The sequence below is a fragment of the Danio aesculapii genome, chromosome 11 (assembly GCF_903798145.1).
Source record: "Danio aesculapii chromosome 11, fDanAes4.1, whole genome shotgun sequence".
Taxonomy (NCBI): Eukaryota; Metazoa; Chordata; class Actinopteri; order Cypriniformes; family Danionidae; genus Danio; species Danio aesculapii.
The window spans coordinates 45,672,153-45,691,757 of record NC_079445.1 but is presented as its reverse complement, the minus strand read 5'-3'; the positions used below and the strand labels follow the sequence as shown (position 1 = coordinate 45,691,757).

General features: G+C 36.4%; 1 protein-coding gene across 2 annotated transcripts; it reads right to left on the bottom strand.

Moving 5' to 3' along the window:
* Nucleotides 1–19,435, bottom strand: rbm34 (RNA binding motif protein 34). 2 transcript variants are annotated; one of them, XM_056468698.1, is made up of 11 exons: nucleotides 19,337–19,435; nucleotides 13,857–14,001; nucleotides 9,948–10,069; nucleotides 8,400–8,589; nucleotides 6,081–6,140; nucleotides 3,631–3,674; nucleotides 2,347–2,430; nucleotides 2,036–2,099; nucleotides 1,907–1,949; nucleotides 1,409–1,527; nucleotides 1–391 (listed from the first exon to the last, which is right to left on the bottom strand). In XM_056468698.1, the coding sequence occupies exons 1-11, from the start codon at nucleotides 19,354–19,356 to the stop codon at nucleotides 62–64; spliced, it is 1,221 nt and encodes a 406-aa protein (XP_056324673.1). In that variant the 5' UTR covers nucleotides 19,357–19,435; the 3' UTR covers nucleotides 1–61. The 2 variants fall into 2 exon arrangements, with proteins under 2 accessions (XP_056324673.1, XP_056324674.1); XM_056468699.1 differs by having other exon boundaries at nucleotides 13,857–13,998.
* Between the last annotated feature and the right edge of the window lie 170 nt (nucleotides 19,436–19,605).

Genomic DNA, 19,605 nt, shown 5'->3' with positions numbered 1-19,605 from the left:
TGTAGTTAACCAGTCAGTATTTTTAATCAGCACAATTAAAACACATTTATACATGATAAACCTAAACATGAGCGCTGTTTTTCTTCTTCTTGTGCTTGAATTTCTTCTTCTGTGGTTTTCCTCTTTTGGCAGTGGGATCTGCCATTTCTCCTTTAAACGAGGACGCTTGTGTTGGTTTATTTCTGGGATTCTTGGTGAAGTTTTTTCTGCCCTTGTTATTTCTGAACTCCTGCTTCGGCCCTTTGAATCCTCCCGATCGCTGTCCTTCTGCTTTTCTTCCTGGCGGAGTTTTCTTTTCTTTCTCCTTCTTCACGGAGCGTTTCACACGGATCTTTCGCTCCTGTAATGTCGAGCCGTTGAGTTTCAATGCTAACATCACTGAATCTGGGCTCTGAAACAGAAGAAAAACATGAGCTTTAACACCTTATTAATCTTGTAAATCTTGATATTTAAAAAACCCCAGAATTTAATGAATATATACTGAACCTTAAATGTGTTAACTTTGCATGAATACTATTTAATAAGAGCTTTTATTGCTCATATAATGATAAATATAAAGTTTAGGACTAAATGATTTGCCTTCCAGTGAAATTTACTAGGCTATTGTCATGGCAAGAACATTTCAATAATAAATATACGATTAAACATCAACAAACAAAATGAAAACATAAATTAAATAAGATTTTTAGCGCTAATACATGATAAAACTTCTACAATTTTCCAGGAGGACCAGTAACATTGCCTTCGAAACATTTTATTCACCACTAAGGAACAGAGAAAGTAAAAGTTCTGGAAATAAACCTTCTTTAAAAGCCAGATTACGATATTTGTTATGTTTCTAAACAAACTCCTGTAACACTTTATTTTAAGGTTTCATTACAAGTATTTACTATAGTATTTACAATTAATTATGCATAACTACATGCAACTAATGCTAAACCTAACCTGCAGGTTACCTCAACCATACAGTAAATACATGTAATGAATTATTATATTACTCAGTAGTTAAATAAATAGTTACACTGTAACAAGAGCACCTTAAATAAAGGGTCACACTTTACAATAAGGTTATATTAGTTAATGTATTTATTAACAAACAATGACCAAAGCATTTATCACAGTCTTTATTCATCTTTGTTATAATGTTAGTTAATGAAAATAAAGTCGTTCATTGTTAGTTGTTAACTCTCAGCGCAAAACTAATGTTAACAAGCATGGATTAGTATTTTAATAATGCATTAATAAATGTTCAACTATGATTAATAAATGCTGTACTAGTATTGCTTATATTTTATGTTAGTAAATACATGAACTAATGTAAAGCGTGACCCAACAGTGGTACACAAAAAACTTTGATCAAGTCGATTCTTTATAAGGGTTGAGATTTTTTATTTCTGCAAGTTTTTACCTCAAAAAGGACGTAGCCGAAGCCTTTTCCCATCCCAGAATCCCTGTCTCGCACCAAACGCACAGCCTCAATGTTTCCACACTCCTGGAAGTGATTCTGCAGTGGAAGCTCACTTATATCTAAGAGAATAAACATATATTAAAGGGGAGCTGTTATGCAGAAATTACCTTTATAATTGGTTTAACCCCAGTTGTGTGTCAGCAGTGTGTGAATATTTCCAGCTGCCTCTATAAGTAATCATGAATGAATTGTATTTGTTTATAATCAGACTTGATGAGTGAAACACTTTGATTGACATTCTCCCTTCTCCCGTGTCATCAGATGGGGAAAGCTCCGCCTACTAGTGCCCATCTCTCCCTCATTAGCATAAACAGCAGCCCTGAGTGAGAAGCAGCCGTCTGTCCATTATCCATTAGAAAGTTTGAGCTGCTGAAGATAATGTCAGCATAGACTAAGAGGATTATAGATGTGGAGTTTTGACAGAACACTGTTACTCACCATACGGTAAATTCCCCACAAATATGGAGCGTTTATGATCATGCTGTAAAAATAGTGGATCTGTTATTACACAAACGCTTTCACAAATTACTGATAAATTATATTCATAATATTATTTATGAGACTCACTTTGTTGTGCTGAGAAACTCGGTCCACTCGTATGTAGAAACCTGCCTGAATCTCATGGCCATTCCTAAAAAAAAAGTGTAAATGTTTATTATCATTTATATTACAGAATGCTTGATTCTGATTGGCTGATGAGCATTCTAAGGTGTGTACATAAACGCACTGCTAAAGTAGTTCCGGCAGGTTGAGCGCAGTATGTCTGATTACACAGTAAAACGGCAGTCCTTTAGAAGTGATTTCAAAGCTTTCTCTGTAATTTAACCCTGTATCCTTAATAATTTTATTATGCTGTGAATACTGTGGAAAACTCCTACCATTTGAGAGCATCAGTGGCTGACTCTTCCTCTTTGAAGACGATGTAAGCATTAATATTTTGTTTCTTGGGATGTACTTTTCTCCTACAAATTAAAAAAGACAAAATTAGTAAAATTCTTTAAAGGGTGGGGGGGGGGGGATACGTAGGAATTGCATAACTTAGAAAACACTCTGATAAATTGCAATGGTGTAAAGAAGTTTCGTAAAACACAAGTGCATGAAATCTTTACAGACATTATAAACATGTATTTTAGTTCCCTAAGCCTACCACCAATAATTTAACAGTTAACAGTATTCAGAACAAAAATGAATGTAAAAAAATAAGACTTATGAAAATTAATCTGAATGTAATCCAAAAGTAATCTACAAAGGAGCACAAAAGTAATCTAAAAGTAATTATAAAAGAGCACAAAGGTAATCTGAATGTAATCCAAAAGTAATCTACAAAACAGCACAAGTAATTTAAAAGTAATCTATAAAAGAGCACAAAAGTAATTTGAATGTAATCCAAAAGTAATCTACAAGAGTACAAACGTAATCTGAATGTAACTCAATAGTAATCTACAAAAGAGCACAAAAGAAATCTGAACGTAATCCAAAATTAATCTTAAGAGCACAAAAGTAATCTGAATGTAATCCAATAGTAATCTACAAGAGCACAAAAGAAATCTGAATGTAATCCAATAGTAATCTACAAAAAAATCTGAAAGTAATCTACAAGAGCACAAAAGTAATCTAAAAGTAATCTATAAAACCCACAAAGGTAATCTGAATGTAATCCAAAAGTAATCTACAAAAGAGCACAAGTAATTTAAAAGTAACCTATAAAAGAGCACAAAAGTAATCTGATTGTAATCCAAAAGAAATATACAAACAAGCACAAAAGTAATTTAAAAGTAATCTACAAGAGTACAAACGTAATCTGAATGTAATAGTAATCTACAAAAGAGCACAAGTAATCTGAATGTAATCCAATAGTAATCTACAAAAGAAACCTGAAAGTAATCTACAAAAGAGCACAAAAGCAATCTAAATGTAATCCAAAAGTAATCAAATTACAATACCATATATGTGCAATCCAAAAGATAATATTACAGACTAATAATTTTGTCATGTAATATGTAATTATAATTCAGAGGATATCCACCCAACTATGCGTGCCTATGTCAATTGTTTGACGCTAATTGCTTTAGTGAATTTGCAACATATTTCAAATATTAAAAAATGTGTATTTACATCACAGCCAAATCTACCAAACTCCACACTTAACAAAAGAAACTCACTGGATGGCAGCCACTTTGCGGGACATAGTTGGATCTTCCCGAATCTGTAAAACACATGCATGATCATTCAAACCACAGGACAGACTGGGCTCATTTACGCAACAATATTTTCAGCCTAAAACAGGAACCTTTTTATGCGTTTTGCCTGTAGTTTACATGACAATGACGATTTTTGTGGTCTGAAAATGCCTGAATTTGAAAACTGTTTTTCCAAGGGAGCGTTACTGAAAACATTGCCATTATCATTTACATGTAAATACATGTCTCCCAATAGATAAATCTTTAAAGGATCACGAAACACACTGTGAGCTGTTGACAGTCATATACGTGTCCCACGCTGCTAAAAACACTATTAGGACACATATATTACACAAACAAGTGAAAACTTGTTGTTTTTGCGTTATTTCAAGCAAATCCGTTCATCCGGTTTGAAACTAATTTTTGAAACTGCGTCACGGCCATGAGATCTTAGCGTGTATTCTAGCGTGTAGACTGGCTGTCTGTACCTGGGAGTGCATCGTGACGAGTGTGCTGCCATTATTCATGAGAAAGACTTGGTTCAAACCAATCAGCACGCTCTATTGTGTACGCGGTGCAGCTTCATTAATATGCATGATAGAGCTTTGAAGACTGTTGTATCTGTACAGTGTTCAGACAGCAGAGGGACGCCACATTTTGTTGCCAAAACAAGCGGGAGAAGAATTGTTTGGAGACACGGGTCGTCAGTGTTGCTTTTATAATTTGCTGCAATGAAGGTTTTGTTTTCATTTTCCCGCTATGAGAGCGCAGCTGGACTCACGTGTGGACTACAGTGCACGTGACATGCGACAGAAATACGTGTCTAAGGAACATTTTCTTACCCGAGAGCTTCTCATCTGGAAATGGTGACATCCAGATTTTACACTCGTCTCCTTTTAATAAAGACGCGGCTCCAGTTGGTGTTGAGTGTCCCGTCTCTACAGATTTGGTCTTTGTTTATTCAGATGGTAAAGTTAGTTCGTATCGTCAGCAGTACTCTTTCAGTATTTAAAGACAGACCTCAGTCAAATGATTTCTAACTTACTAAAGTTTACAGTACGTTAATATCACTACAATATTATGGACTGAAAGATCTGCTGTAAGCGTGAACAGGACAGGAATAACACACACATCTTTCTGACGATACCAACCAAGTGCATCTAAGTTACCGAGAAATGCGGAGGGTTTTTTTCTCTCAGTCACCGTGCGGTAACAAATATTGCATTAAAAATACCAGCAGCTCCGCGAATCAAATATCTCGTTTGTCACGAGGGGCATGAATGAATCTCCTGAATGAAAGAGCCAAACTGCAGTTAAAGTCGAGAAATTAATGATATGGTTAATAATTTGTTGACTGATGTCCATGTAAACAGTCACTGTCTTTCTCCTCTGTGTTTGTTTTGCCTCTGTGAAAATCAACGCGTGCCCAAACCGACACTCCCATTTTTATGCAAATTTTTATGCACCTTCCCTCTTTTCCTCCTCCGACACTCCCCCCTAAACAGAGCTGGACACGCCCACTTTCCTGACTTTTTCCAAAGTAGAGGTGTGAAAACACCCTGCTGAGACAGAGGGGTTTCATGGCCCTTTAAAAACGATAACATCAAACATGTGGGTTAAATGTTTTAGGTTAATATGTTACATGTGGGTAATATGTTGTGTGTGTTTTAACAAACACACACAACTAACAAGTTGCCAGTAAATGTTATTAATAAACATTGTTAATTAATGTGACAGTGCCCACTACAGGCCTGGCATATGCACTACAGCAGTTTTGCCAGTTTCAGCAGATGTTTTCAGCCAAAAGAAAATCATTAACCCTCTGTTAAAATTGTAATTCTATATTTTCAAATGCTCTTTAATTATATTTATTTTCTGGAGAAAGTCTTGTTGCTTTTAGCTTGGCTGTAATAAAAAAATATACATTAAAAAAATCTGTAAAATTTGTCAATATTATTAGCCCCCTAAAGCAATATTTGCTGTCTTTGATCGTCTCCAGAACAAACCACTGTTATACAATGACTTGCCTAATTACCCTAACTTTACCCTAATTACCCTAGTGAAGCCTTTAAATGTCACTTTAAGCTGTATAGAAGTGTCTTGAAGAATATCTAGTCTAATATTATTTACTGTCATCATGATAAAGAGAAAATAAATCAGTTATTAGAGATGAGTTATTAACACTATTATGATTAGAAATATCTTCTGTTAAAAAGAACTTGAAATGAAAACAGATGTAATTACATGCTGGTATTCAATCATAAGTACGATGTAAAAACATGCATTTACACAATAACTTATACATTATAACGAAGTATTAATTACAGTGAAGTTACATATTAGTTAAGGCCACTTAATATAAAGTGGGACAACTTTGTTAATGCAAAGCAAAAACTTTGAAAAGTTTATAATTAATGTATCAGATGACGCACCACTGAACGAAAGCGAACAGACTCGATGGGTCCAGACTTCTTGAACACGGACAGAAGATTCTGCAAAACAAGATGAAAACACAGTCAGTAATGAGTCACGTTTAATCTGCAGAGTTTACCTGCTGTATCAACAATGAAGTAATAAATACATTTGTAGACAAGCTAAAGAAAAGCATCCTTAAACATGTTAAAAAACAAGCAGAGCTTACAAGCCAGCAGCGCACTTGAACAGACATCTGTATATTGGTAGACGTTGGCCCCTTAATCTCAACATTCATCTGTCATGATAACCAGCGATCTCTAACCACCAGAGGTCGCTGGTAAGCACTCACCTTCACAATAACCTATGGACTACAAATCCGCCATTCATGGACTACATTTTCATACATGCACTCCGTTCACAAACACACATGCTTCCTCATTTAGACTGATTACACTTGCACCAGCTGAGGATTGTCAAAGACTGATTACACACACTATTTAAACAACACACACACTCCCTGCCTTTGCCGAGTCTTGTTATCTGTATAGTGACACTACAACGCGTTTTCCTAGTCTAGTTTCTCCGTGTTTTGATCTTTGCCTTGTTTACTTTCTCATTGTCTGCCGCCTGCCTTCTGACCTCTCGCCTGTTACATTTGACCACGATTCTGGACTGCCTTTATACATCTGTTTGCACCTGTGTTGACCCTTGCCTCCCTGACTTTGAATAAACCTGCACGTGGATCCTAAACCTCAGTTGTCTCTGTCACTCCCCGTGTTACATCATCATAGGATTTTGTTTTGTCCTTGCATTTGTTCATTCATCTTCTTTTTCACTGAATTTATTTCGTATATAATGTATTTTTATTAATCCTCTTCTTCTTAGAGTGGATATTTGTTTAAATGGCAGGGCCCATCATCGAGATACCTTTATATTAAGTATGAATCCATTTTATTTCTTAAACATCCTTACAAAATATGGTCCTAAACAAAACTCTACCTACAAAATGATGGACTTAAAGCTTATGTGATGGCATCATTGTGAAGTTTTATGTAAACCTTTTTAGTTTTGAGTTTTATTAAATTTAATGATCTTAAATTGGTTTTTAAATGTTTAAATAATCATGATCCAATCCTGTTTTCTGATCTAATCAGTAGACATCAAACCTCTCAGAGTCACACGAGCAACTGCTAATGGTGACTGTCTAGTGCCAGAGTGTAGGACCTCTTTTGGCCAGTCTGTCTTCTCTGTAAAGGGAGCCAAACTGTGGAATGATTTACCTGTTAGCTTAAAATCAGAAGTAATCTAAATATTTTTAGTATTGTTCTTAAAAAGGGGTTAAAAGCAAAACAGCAGTGTTTGCACAAATAGTCTACTGTTAGTTTGTTGGATCATGTCGCCTTTGCTTTTGCTCCAGTAATTGTATGTAAAGAATTATGATGCTGTGTTTATGTTTTTATTATAGTTCCATTTGGTCAAGCCTCCTGTGGACAGCTGTTGAGAATTAGCAAGTTTGCTAAAACACTTAAACAAATGCATTTGGTTGTTGTAGTGAATGGTGCCCATGGAACGAATGGTGCCATTATTAACGTGAGACAACGAAAATACCAACGCAAACCTCTCCTGTATTCTGACATTCCAATACTTCAGAGTTCAACTTTATCTGAAACAGTCAAGAGCAAGAGAAGAGCACGACGTGACCAAAAGAGGGCGCGCAGGACACAGGAACGGAGAGGAAGGGAGATGCTACCTCTCTTGGACCCTCATCTGTTCTTACCCTCTCCTGACTACCTACCCTCGGAGTGCACACAGCTCGCGCAGCTGACCCTGAAGACCAGAGACTCTGCTCGCTAAGACGGGAGGTCTCATAGTCATCGTAAATTAGGGGTGCCTCTCATTGCTAATACCTTGTGGAATGCTTAATGCCTTAAAGTATCTAGACAATGTGTATGAGAGTGTTTGTATGTTGATTTATGTTCTAAGATGTGCCTATGGAACAGCTATAAACTTGTTCACGCAAGACATGACCTATAAGTTTTGCAGAATAGTAGAATTCTTGACTGAGTGGTCAGACCACATTATATTGGTATGTCAAATAAATAAATCAATAAATAAAAAAAATAGAGTGAAGAGAGGATACTTTATTTAATTAGTGTATTAAATAAGGGATTCCAGCACTTAGTTAATAAAATAAAAATATGAAAAACTTTAAAGGATTTAAGATGCTGATGTCTTTTAAAAGCACGATCACAGTCTTGCGAAAAGGGTCTATACAACACAATAGAAATCAATTTTAATTAAAGATGTCTGAAGAGGAATGTGTGCTCATTACAAACCTTCTTCTTACAGCTGGACGGAAGATTTCCCACAAAAACTGTGCGTTTCATTTTGAGCCGTTCCTCCGCATTGAACTTGGCGGTTTTCTTGTGTTTGGCGGGTCGCTCTTCTTCTTCGTCTGCACGTTTGCGTTTGACTTTCTTTGCGCTCGCTTGTCCTTCATCATCTGCGTTCTGTAGAGCGCTTTCCCTGCGGAGTTTAACAGAGTTTACATGCATTTCTCATTACATTTATTGGGGATTCTACAATTTCAACTGTTTTTCAATATATGTTTATTCATTTTCCTTCGGCTTAGTCCCTTTATTAAGCAGAGTTCGCCACAGTGGAATGAACCGCCAACTTATCCAGCATATTTTTTACACAGCAGATGCCCTTCCAGCCACAACCCAGTACTGGGAAACACTCATTCACACAAACACACACTCATACACTATGGCCAATTTAGTTAATCAATTCCCCTATAGTGCATGTGCATGTGGGGGAAACCGGAGCACCCGGAGGAAACCCACACCAACACGGGGAGAACATGCAAACTCCACACAGAAATGCCAACTGACCCAGCCGAGACTTAAACCAGCGACCTTCCTGCTGTGAGGCCACAGTACTAACCACTGAAACACCGTGCTGCCCCTTACATCAAGTTCTCTAAAACTAATCTTAGTTTGTATTTAGGGACAGTTTATCTTAAAGGGATAGTTCACCCAAAATCGAAAAATTCTGTCATCATCTACTGTCCCATCTACTGTTTACTTACATTTTTTAACCCTTAAAGTCCTTATAAACCTTTAGGAGTTTCTTTTTTTCTGTTGAAAGCAAAATAAGATATTTAGAAGAATGCTGAAAACCTGTAACCATTAACTTTTATAGCATTTGTTTTCCTACTACGGCAGTCAAAGGTTTTCAGCATTCTTCTAAATATCTTATTTTGTGTTCAACAGAAAAATAGAAACTCATAAAGGTTTATAAGGACTTGACAGACAGTAAATAAAGAGTACATTTTCATTTTTTGGGTGAACTATCCCTTTAAATATTAAATTAAAGACTCCCACCACAGCAATTTTTGACTATCTCCGCCTCCTGCAGCTTCAATTATCCTCAAATAAAAAGTCTAGTTTTCATTTTTTGCATGCGTTTACTCTATTAACTTAAATAAACACTAGCATAAACATCTATTTTCTGTATTATTTGTAAGTTCACATTTATCGTTTCATCAGTTATTGAAAAAGGCAGAGCAATAATAAGCGCTGACAGAAAAAGCATGTGACGTGCTGCACCTGACGTCACATAAGGCATTGAGGCGTGCCATTATTCTTCTCTCATTAATGTTTAGGATTCGCCAATAGTAGAATAATGATGTGTCGACTCTGTTACTGTCATATTTCAGTCAATTCACTCTTGAAATACAATAATATGATGAACAGGCATATATTTCTGTTTTAGGCATGTCGTAGAGTATATATTTAAGCTCCATTACTTTTCCAGATCTGGATTATAACAGTTTTACCCTAGGCCATGTTTTATATGATGGTGGAAGGATGCTAGATTACCTGTCCTGGAGTTTCTGCTCAGCAGCTGAAAGAGTCTTTGGTTTTTTCTTCTGTTTCTGAACCTGATCTTTGCCCTTGACTACTGCATTATCAGACACTGCAGGAGTGACTTTAGGCTCAATCTAATGAGAGAAAACACAGAAGACATCATACAACAGCTGTTTCTATACACAGATGTGAATCAGACTTATGCACAAAACTGGAGTATTGCATAAAACATTAGTGCATAAAGCTGCGTTTCCATCCAATGAGAAACTAAAGAGAACTAAATCACCACTTCCTGATAATCATCCACAGATATCACTGAGAGAAGTGGAGTTTGATGCACTGTTGGGATTCTCCACTGTGGTTTGTTCTTCTCTAATAACCTCCTAGGGTTTGAGTATCCTCATACGTGGACAGCACATTTGAGCTCTTAAGTGGCTGTTTAAAATACTTTAAACATTTTATTTTTTGTTTCAGACATACAGTGTCATCCTGCAACTGTTCTGCAGCATATGAAATGTCCCAAAACCTATTTTTAACTGTCCAAAATAGGAAAAACATGTTGATTTTACTCTCTGATAGTCAAAGCAAGTTTAAAAAAAGAATTCTATGTTAAATATGCATTAAAAACATTCAGGAAAAGTGTTTTATGTAAATTTGGACCACGAGTCCACATATATGGACATCATTTTTCTCTAAAAGTACATCATATCAAAAGAGGATACTTAGATTTTTATTCTTATTAGGTTCCAATAAGCCCAAACAGCAAAGAGAAATAAAAAATGCACGTAAAAACCCACCTCGGGCCTTAAGAGGATAAATGATCTGCGCCTCAGAAGACAAAATGCAATGAACACAGTGAATGCAATGGCTTTTAGAGGTGTGAGACGGGAGCGCAGACAAATGCTCAAGACAGTTCTGGATGGAATAACAATAGAAGAATAATAATACTGAAGCACTGTGATGACGGACTGACGGAGGACCCTCACACACACATTTATATCTGCAGACCACCATTAATGACACAAAGACCCTCACACACACATTTATATCTGCAGACCACCATTAATGACGCAAAGACCCTCACACACACATTTATATCTGCAGACCAACATTAATGACACAAAGACCCTCACACACACATTTATATCTGCAGACCAACATTAATGACACAAAGACCCTCACACACACACACATTTATATCTGCAGACCAACATTAATGACACAAAGACCCTCACACACACGTTTATATCTGCAGACCAACATTAATGACACAAAGACCCTCACACACACGTTTATATCTGCAGACCAACATTAATGACACAAAGACCCTCACACACACGTTTATATCTGCAGACCAACATTAATGACACAAAGACCCTCACACACACACATTTATATCTGCAGACCAACATTAATGACACAAAGACCCTCACACACACGTTTATATCTGCAGACCAACATTAATGACACAAAGACCCTCACACACACATTTATATCTGCAGACCAACATTAATGACACAAAGACCCTCACACACACATTTATATCTGCAGACCAACATTTATGACACAAAGACCCTCACACACACATTTATATCTGCAGACCAACATTAATGACACAAAGACCCTCACACACACATTTATATCTGCAGACCAACATTAATGACACAAAGACCCTCACACACACACATTTATATCCGCAGACCAACATTAATGACACAAAGACCCTCACACACACATTTATATCAGCAGACTAACATTAATGACACAAAGACCCTCACACACACATTTATATCTGCAGACCAACATTAATGACACAAAGACCCTCACACACACATTTATATCTGCAGACCAACATTAATGACACAAAGACCCTTACACACACATTTATATCTGCAGACCAACATTAATGACACAAAGACCCTCACACACACATTTATATCTGCAGACCGACATTAATGACACAAAGACCCTCACACACACATTTATATCTGCAGACCAACATTAATGACACAAAGACCCTCACACACACATTTATATCTGCAGACCAACATTAATGACGCAAAGACCCTCACACACACATTTATATCAGCAGACCAACATTAATGACACAAAGACCCTCACACACACATTTATATCTGCAGACCAACATTAATGACACAAAGACCCTCACACACACATTTATATCTGCAGACCAACATTAATGACACAAAGACCCTCACACACACATTTATATCTGCAGACCAACATTAATGACACAAAGACCCTCACACACACATTTATATCTGCAGACCGACATTAATGACACAAAGACCCTCACACACACATTTATATCTGCAGACCAACATTAATGACACAAAGACCCTCACACACACATTTATATCTGCAGACCACCATTAATGACACAAAGACCCTCACACACACATTTATATCAGCAGACCAACATTAATGACACAAAGACCCTCACACACACATTTATATCTGCAGACCAACATTAATGACACAAAGACCCTCACACACACATTTATATCTGCAGACCAACATTAATGACACAAAGACCCTCACACACACATTTATATCTGCAGACCAACATTAATGACACAAAGACCCTCACACACACATTTATATCTGCAGACTAACATTAATGACACAAAGACCCTCACACACACATTTATATCTGCAGACCAACATTAATGACACAAAGACCCTCACACACACATTTATATCTGCAGACCAACATTAATGACACAAAGACCCTCACACACACACATTTATATCCGCAGACCAACATTAATGACACAAAGACCCTCACACACACATTTATATCTGCAGACCAACATTAATGACACAAAGACCCTCACACACACATTTATATCTGCAGACCACCATTAATGACACAAAGACCCTCACACACACATTTATATCAGCAGACCAACATTAATGACACAAAGACCCTCACACACACATTTATATCTGCAGACCAACATTAATGACACAAAGACCCTCACACACACATTTATATCTGCAGACCAACATTAATGACACAAAGACCCTCACACACACATTTATATCTGCAGACCAACATTAATGACACAAAGACCCTCACACACACATTTATATCTGCAGACCGACATTAATGACACAAAGACCCTCACACACACATTTATATCTGCAGACCAACATTAATGACACAAAGACCCTCACACACACATTTATATCTGCAGACCACCATTAATGACACAAAGACCCTCACACACACATTTATATCAGCAGACCAACATTAATGACACAAAGACCCTCACACACACATTTATATCTGCAGACCAACATTAATGACACAAAGACCCTCACACACACATTTATATCTGCAGACCAACATTAATGACACAAAGACCCTCACACACACATTTATATCTGCAGACCAACATTAATGACACAAAGACCCTCACACACACATTTATATCTGCAGACCGACATTAATGACACAAAGACCCTCACACACACATTTATATCTGCAGACCAACATTAATGACACAAAGACCCTCACACACACATTTATATCTGCAGACCAACATTAATGACACAAAGACCCTCACACACACACATTTATATCCGCAGACCAACATTAATGACACAAAGACCCTCACACACACACACATTTATATCTGATCAGCATCTGGCAGAAATTACATCCCAGCATGCAGACTGATAAATGCACAGCTTCACTCACTACCTCAGTTTACAGCACAGTTTATGCAGTTTTATTATCATATAAAAGTATATTTGTATGCAAACATTTTTTGTGCATCTTGGGATTTCCACTAGTCATTTTTTAATGTGATATTCTTAAATGTGCATTAAAATAGGTGGATGGAAACATTCATTTAGTAACTCAGCATCACGTCTGTCTTCAGTTTAACTTACCTTTGGTGGAGGAAGGAACACTAAAGTATTTGCAGATGAAGTGGAGGCGAATAAAGAGGACAGCGCTGAGGATTTCTGTTTTTCTGGGAAGAGGCTGCCAGACACCTGACCAACTCTATAACCTCCAGCATCGCCACCATCACTGCTGAAACAACAAGAAAACGGAGCAAACCTCCTCAATATACTCACAATACAGAATCAAAAGATGCAGTTTAGGGCTGCACAATATATTGCTAAATTATCTTTATGGTCATAATAGTATACGCAGTATATATATCATAAACATGCGTGACAAACTTAAATAATAATAATAATATATTTTATTTATATCGCGCTTTTATAAACTCAAAACGCTTACAAGAAAGTAAAATCAACAAAGCACAGTAACACAATAAAGAAACACAGTAAGAATAAAAGAGATCAAATTAAGAACAGTCCTAAAAAGAGGAGTTTGAAGTAGCTTCTTAAAAGCATCCAATGAACCGGCATTTCTAATGTCAGTGGGAAGAGCATTCCACAGTTTGGGGGCACGGAAAGAGAACGCCCTACCTCCCATAGTGAGGCTGAAACAGCGTAAGACCAGAGGCAGAGTGTAGACAGCAAGAGGTAGAGGAAATGAATATCAGGTCATAAATGTAACCTGGAGCAGAACCATGAACCGCTTTATATGTTAAAATCAATGTCTTAAAATAAATACAAGACGGGCAGCCAGTGAAGCTGTTGGAGTGATGCGAGACTGAGATGATGTATGTCAACACACGTTCAGCAGAATTTTGGATGTATTGTAAAATCTTGAGAGAATTTGCTGGTAACCCTCCGAACAGAGAGGTGCAAAAATCCAAACGAGACATGATAAAAGCATGGACGAGTCTCTCAGCGTCAGGCGTTCATTATTATATTGACATGTACCTGTTTATTTGATCTGGTTCTTCATTTGAAAGTTAATTAAAAATATGAATATAGATAGATATAACACCAAGATATCACACCTGCGGAGATGGTGATAAGACAGACCCATCAACCGTTAACTCAAACTCACTACACCTCTTAATGTTAGGAGTGCCAACCAATACAATCTCTTGAACTATTCAGTTTAAGATAATTATGTTGCATTCAAGCTTTAGTTTCAGTTAAGCAAGCGTTAAGCGATGGCATTGATGCTGATGAACTGGGAGAAGTGTTCATATAGATCTGTGTGTCATCAGCATAACAATGATATCTAATAAACACTAATAATAAACACTAATGGGCGGAGTAGAGACGAGAGAGGAAAATGACAACAGCCAATCAGAGTCAGAATATATGCTGAGGTTTTCACTTAGTGTTTTAAAGATTAAATGTTCTCATCTCGACACAGTTTTATAGTCTAAATTAGAATTATATTTAAATTTATTTATTACATATTTATTGCCACATCAGCATATTATGGCTATTTCGTGGCCAAATGGATATAGATTAAAATATTACATGATAAAAACAAATTTGTATTATATAAAAAAAATTACTTAGACAAATATATAAAATATAAATAGATAAAATTTACCCAAAAAATTATTCAAAGTTAAATATGATTTTCAGTTCTATTTTTGATTTTAAAAAATGTAAAACTCTTCCAGGTGGTCCCTTTTTAGAAATGTCCATCAAAGTACTCTCCTTATAAAAATCCTGTCTAACGGAATTTAAACTTCTACATTCCAACAATATGTTTGATGGTGAGAGCAGTCTGGCAGATATTACATTTAGGTGATTCTTCATTATTTAATAAATATGAATGTGTCAACCTAGAATGTCCAATTCCACATCTGGTGTAGACCGTCAGATCATGCCTGGTTTTCGAAATTATAATTTGCTAAATGTCTTTCATTTATTTTTGGGTTAATTTCATATTATTTGTTGTTGAATTATATTTGAAAAACATATTTTATATTCTCTTTTATTTTAATATCATTACATTAATAAATAATTCAAATACATAGCTATTAAAAATAACTTTTATCTAGGGAAATGTTATATCAAAAGAAATATTATCACAATACTCAAAACAATATCACTAAAGTTTCCAGTATCATGCAGCCCTAATGCAGTTCATTATTATATTGACATGTACCTGTTTATTTGATCTGGTTCTTCATTTGAAAGTTAATTAAAAACATGAATATGAATAGATATACATTAGCATTTTGGCATCTGCATTAAATCTAATGTATAAAACTGATTTTATATACCTAAAGGCATGTTAAATATAAAAATATTACTTCTGTTTATAATAAATCACTTTGCTAAATGTAATTCTGAACTTTAAAACAGCACAGCTCATCTTTGACCCATAAACAATCATGTGAAATCCAGTACAATTATGCGAGGCATTTAACATTTAATACCACTGCACTTTCGACAAGTACTTGAATACCAAAATCTTTAGTAAATCTACAGTAAAATAAACAAAATGACCCAATACTGCACCACGTTTTCAACAAATGTATGTATTACACTACAATACACCACTGTTTACTCTAAAAACTAAAGTTTAAAATCAGTCAGCTTTACTGTCAATTCAACAACATATACAGGACATAGAGAATCGAAACTGCGTTACTCACAAACTCTAGATGCCTTACATATAATATTAATATAAAAAGTAGAAATGACAATGAATACAATTACACTTATAATATAATCTACAAATATAAGTACAAATAAAACATTGTAAGCAACACAATTACACTTAAAGGCACATGGCAATGACTATTACTGTATACTGATTGATATTACAGTATGCTGGAGACAACATTAACCCTTTGACTGCCGCTCTACCAATTAATTGACCGTGTTTTTACTGTTCTAATTAATGACTGCTAAAGTCATATAAAGACTGACTGTTTTAAATGATGCTTTACACACACAGCATCGTTGCTTTACAAAGAAAATCAAACAAACATAATCCTGTTGCACTACTGCACTTGTTTTTGGTTTTATTAAAAACAAAGCATGTTAAATGAGAATCTGAAATATTTTATGGCATACTTCAAAATAAATAAAGGTGATTTAGTATTCAAAAATGATTTATTTAGAATTATTTGTGTGTGTTACCCATAGACTAAAAGTAACGGTGTTAACTAGTGTAATAAATGGTACTATTATTAATGTGAGACGAAGAAGATACAAACGCAAACCTCTCCTATGCTCTGACATTCCAATACTTCAGAGCTCAACTCTATCTGAAACAGTCAAGTGTAAACGAAGAGCACGACGTGACCAGAGGAGGGCGCGCAAGACTAAAGAACGGAGAGGGAGAGAGATGTTATCTTTCTCTGACCCCCTCTCCTCTAAATGCACACAGCTGAACACAGAGAAAGGAGACTCTCTGTCCAAGAGACTCCCTGTCCATAGGAGCCAGAGTCCCCGTAAGCGGCGGGTACCTCGGGTAGTGCATTAATGGCTTAAAACTGTCTAAATAATATGCATGTAATTGCTTATATATTGATTCATGTTCTTAAATGTACCTAGGGACACCTATAAATTTGTTCACATAAGACATGACCAATAAGTTTTGCTGACTATTAGAAACTTTGACTGGGTGATCTGACCACATTATACAGTTGGTCTGTAGTGATTTATAATCTGTGCTTTGGTGTAATAGGTAAAACCCAAATGGAGTACGGGTACTTGTATTCCTGAGCATAACTCAATATGTCAAGTCCTCAATGCTGTATGAGGTGTAGTTATGTGCATGACCTGATTTTGGAAGTAATAAAGCTGAGCCACACTGAACAGCTTTGCGCTTTCTGACTTCTCTATCCTGAGGTTCAGTGGTGTAGTCCTAAAAAAAGGTGGTGTACTATTACACCCGACCCAAATTTGAAATGAAAGTAGGCAAAGAAACGATGAAAGTCAATGTTTCTTTGATTCAATAGCTATATATTTATATTTATATATATATATATATATATATATATATATATATATATATATATATATATATATATTGTTTTACATCAGTCACCTGTAACTATTAACTTCCACGAAAGGAAAGGAAAAGCAAATACTTTGTCAATGTAAGTCAATGGCAGGGCTGTGCACAGGGGGGTGGCCTGGTGTCTAGAGCCACTGCCCCTTTGTCCTCATTGGCTGAGGTGCCCCTCTTGCTCAATCGAGTGTCCACCAACCCCCCCTGCTCTTCAACTTGTGATCGCCCAAACAACCCCAATTTCCAGAACCCATTAAGTTACCCTGTGTGGTGAAGTATGAATCTAATTTGCAAAACATTATAAAGACGATCCTTTAACTAAACTCTAGCTGAGAAACATAGCGCAGGGAGGATCCTGGTTTATCTTTGTTTAATTAGGGTGATTAAATAAAGGCGATCCAGCACATTAGCGCCATTAGGAGGTAAGAAATCACTGAGGTAAAATTGGTTTTATATTCACACATTCAGACTTTCTCCTTAATATTATACTTTCAGAAGAAAATATTATTGGAAATTCTAAATAGTCAGTTGGCGTTTCGGTGTGGAGTTTGCATGTTCTCCCTGCGTTTGCATGGGTTTCCCCCACAGTCCAAAGACATGTGGTACAGGTGAATTGGGTAGGCTAAAATTATCCGTAGTGTATGTGTGTGAATGAGTGTGTGTGGATGTATACCAGTGATGGGTTGCAGCTGGAAGGGCATCCGCTGCATAAAACATGCTGGATAAGTTGGCGGTTCATTCCGCTGTGGCGACCCCAGATTATTAAAGGGACTAAGCTAAACAGAAAGTGAATGAATTCTAAATAGGGTAATGGCGACACAGTGGCTTAGCACTGTTGCATCTCAGCAAGAAGCTCGCTGGTTTGAGTCCCGGCTGGCTCAGTTGGCATTTCGGTGTGGAGTTTGCATGTTCTCCCCTTGTTGGCGTGGGTTTCCTCCAGGCGCTCCCGTTTCCCCCACAGTCCAAAAACTTGCGGCATAGGTGAACTGAATAAACTAAACTGGCTGTAGTGTATGAGTGTGTATGGGTGTTTCCCAGTACTGGATTATAGCTAGAACGGCATCCGCTGTGTAAAACATATGCTAACCGCTGATGACTAAAGAGATTAAGCCCAAAGAAAGTGAATTTAAAAAATCATATTAGCAGGCAAAGACTATCGAAATCCATTATTGTTCACAGTCAATTAAATAGTGCTAGTGTTGTTTTGGGCGGTTCATTCCGCTGTGGCGACCCCTGATAAATAAGCCGAAGGAAAATGAATGAATAATGTTGTTTTATATATATATATAGGCTCATTTACATTACAATACAGTTCAATATACAATTGGATGGGTAATAGTACACCACCTTTTTTTAGGACTACACCACTGCACTACACTATAGTACGGTTCAGTAAAACTATAGTATAGACTATAAATTACTAGAGCATTCCAAAGACTCCTTACAATTCCTAAACAATCATGATGTTCAACCATTTAAAGCGGATAATAAAACGTATAAAAAGGAAACAAACCTCTTTTTAATCTTCTTCATGATGTCACTCAGAGCGCATGACCATGTAAGATTATCTAGAAGATATTTCAGTAAATGTTCGCGTAATTAAAGTTACAGCGGCGTGAAGTTTCACATAAACACGTTTATTTCGCTGCCACGCGCATGCGCAGTTTTTCTGTCTCCTGGAAACCAGCAACACTCATAATCAGTTCCTAGTGAGAAATATTCCTCGATTGGCACAACAAAACATGCGTTTCTTAATACATATAATAAAAGTGTATAGATCAC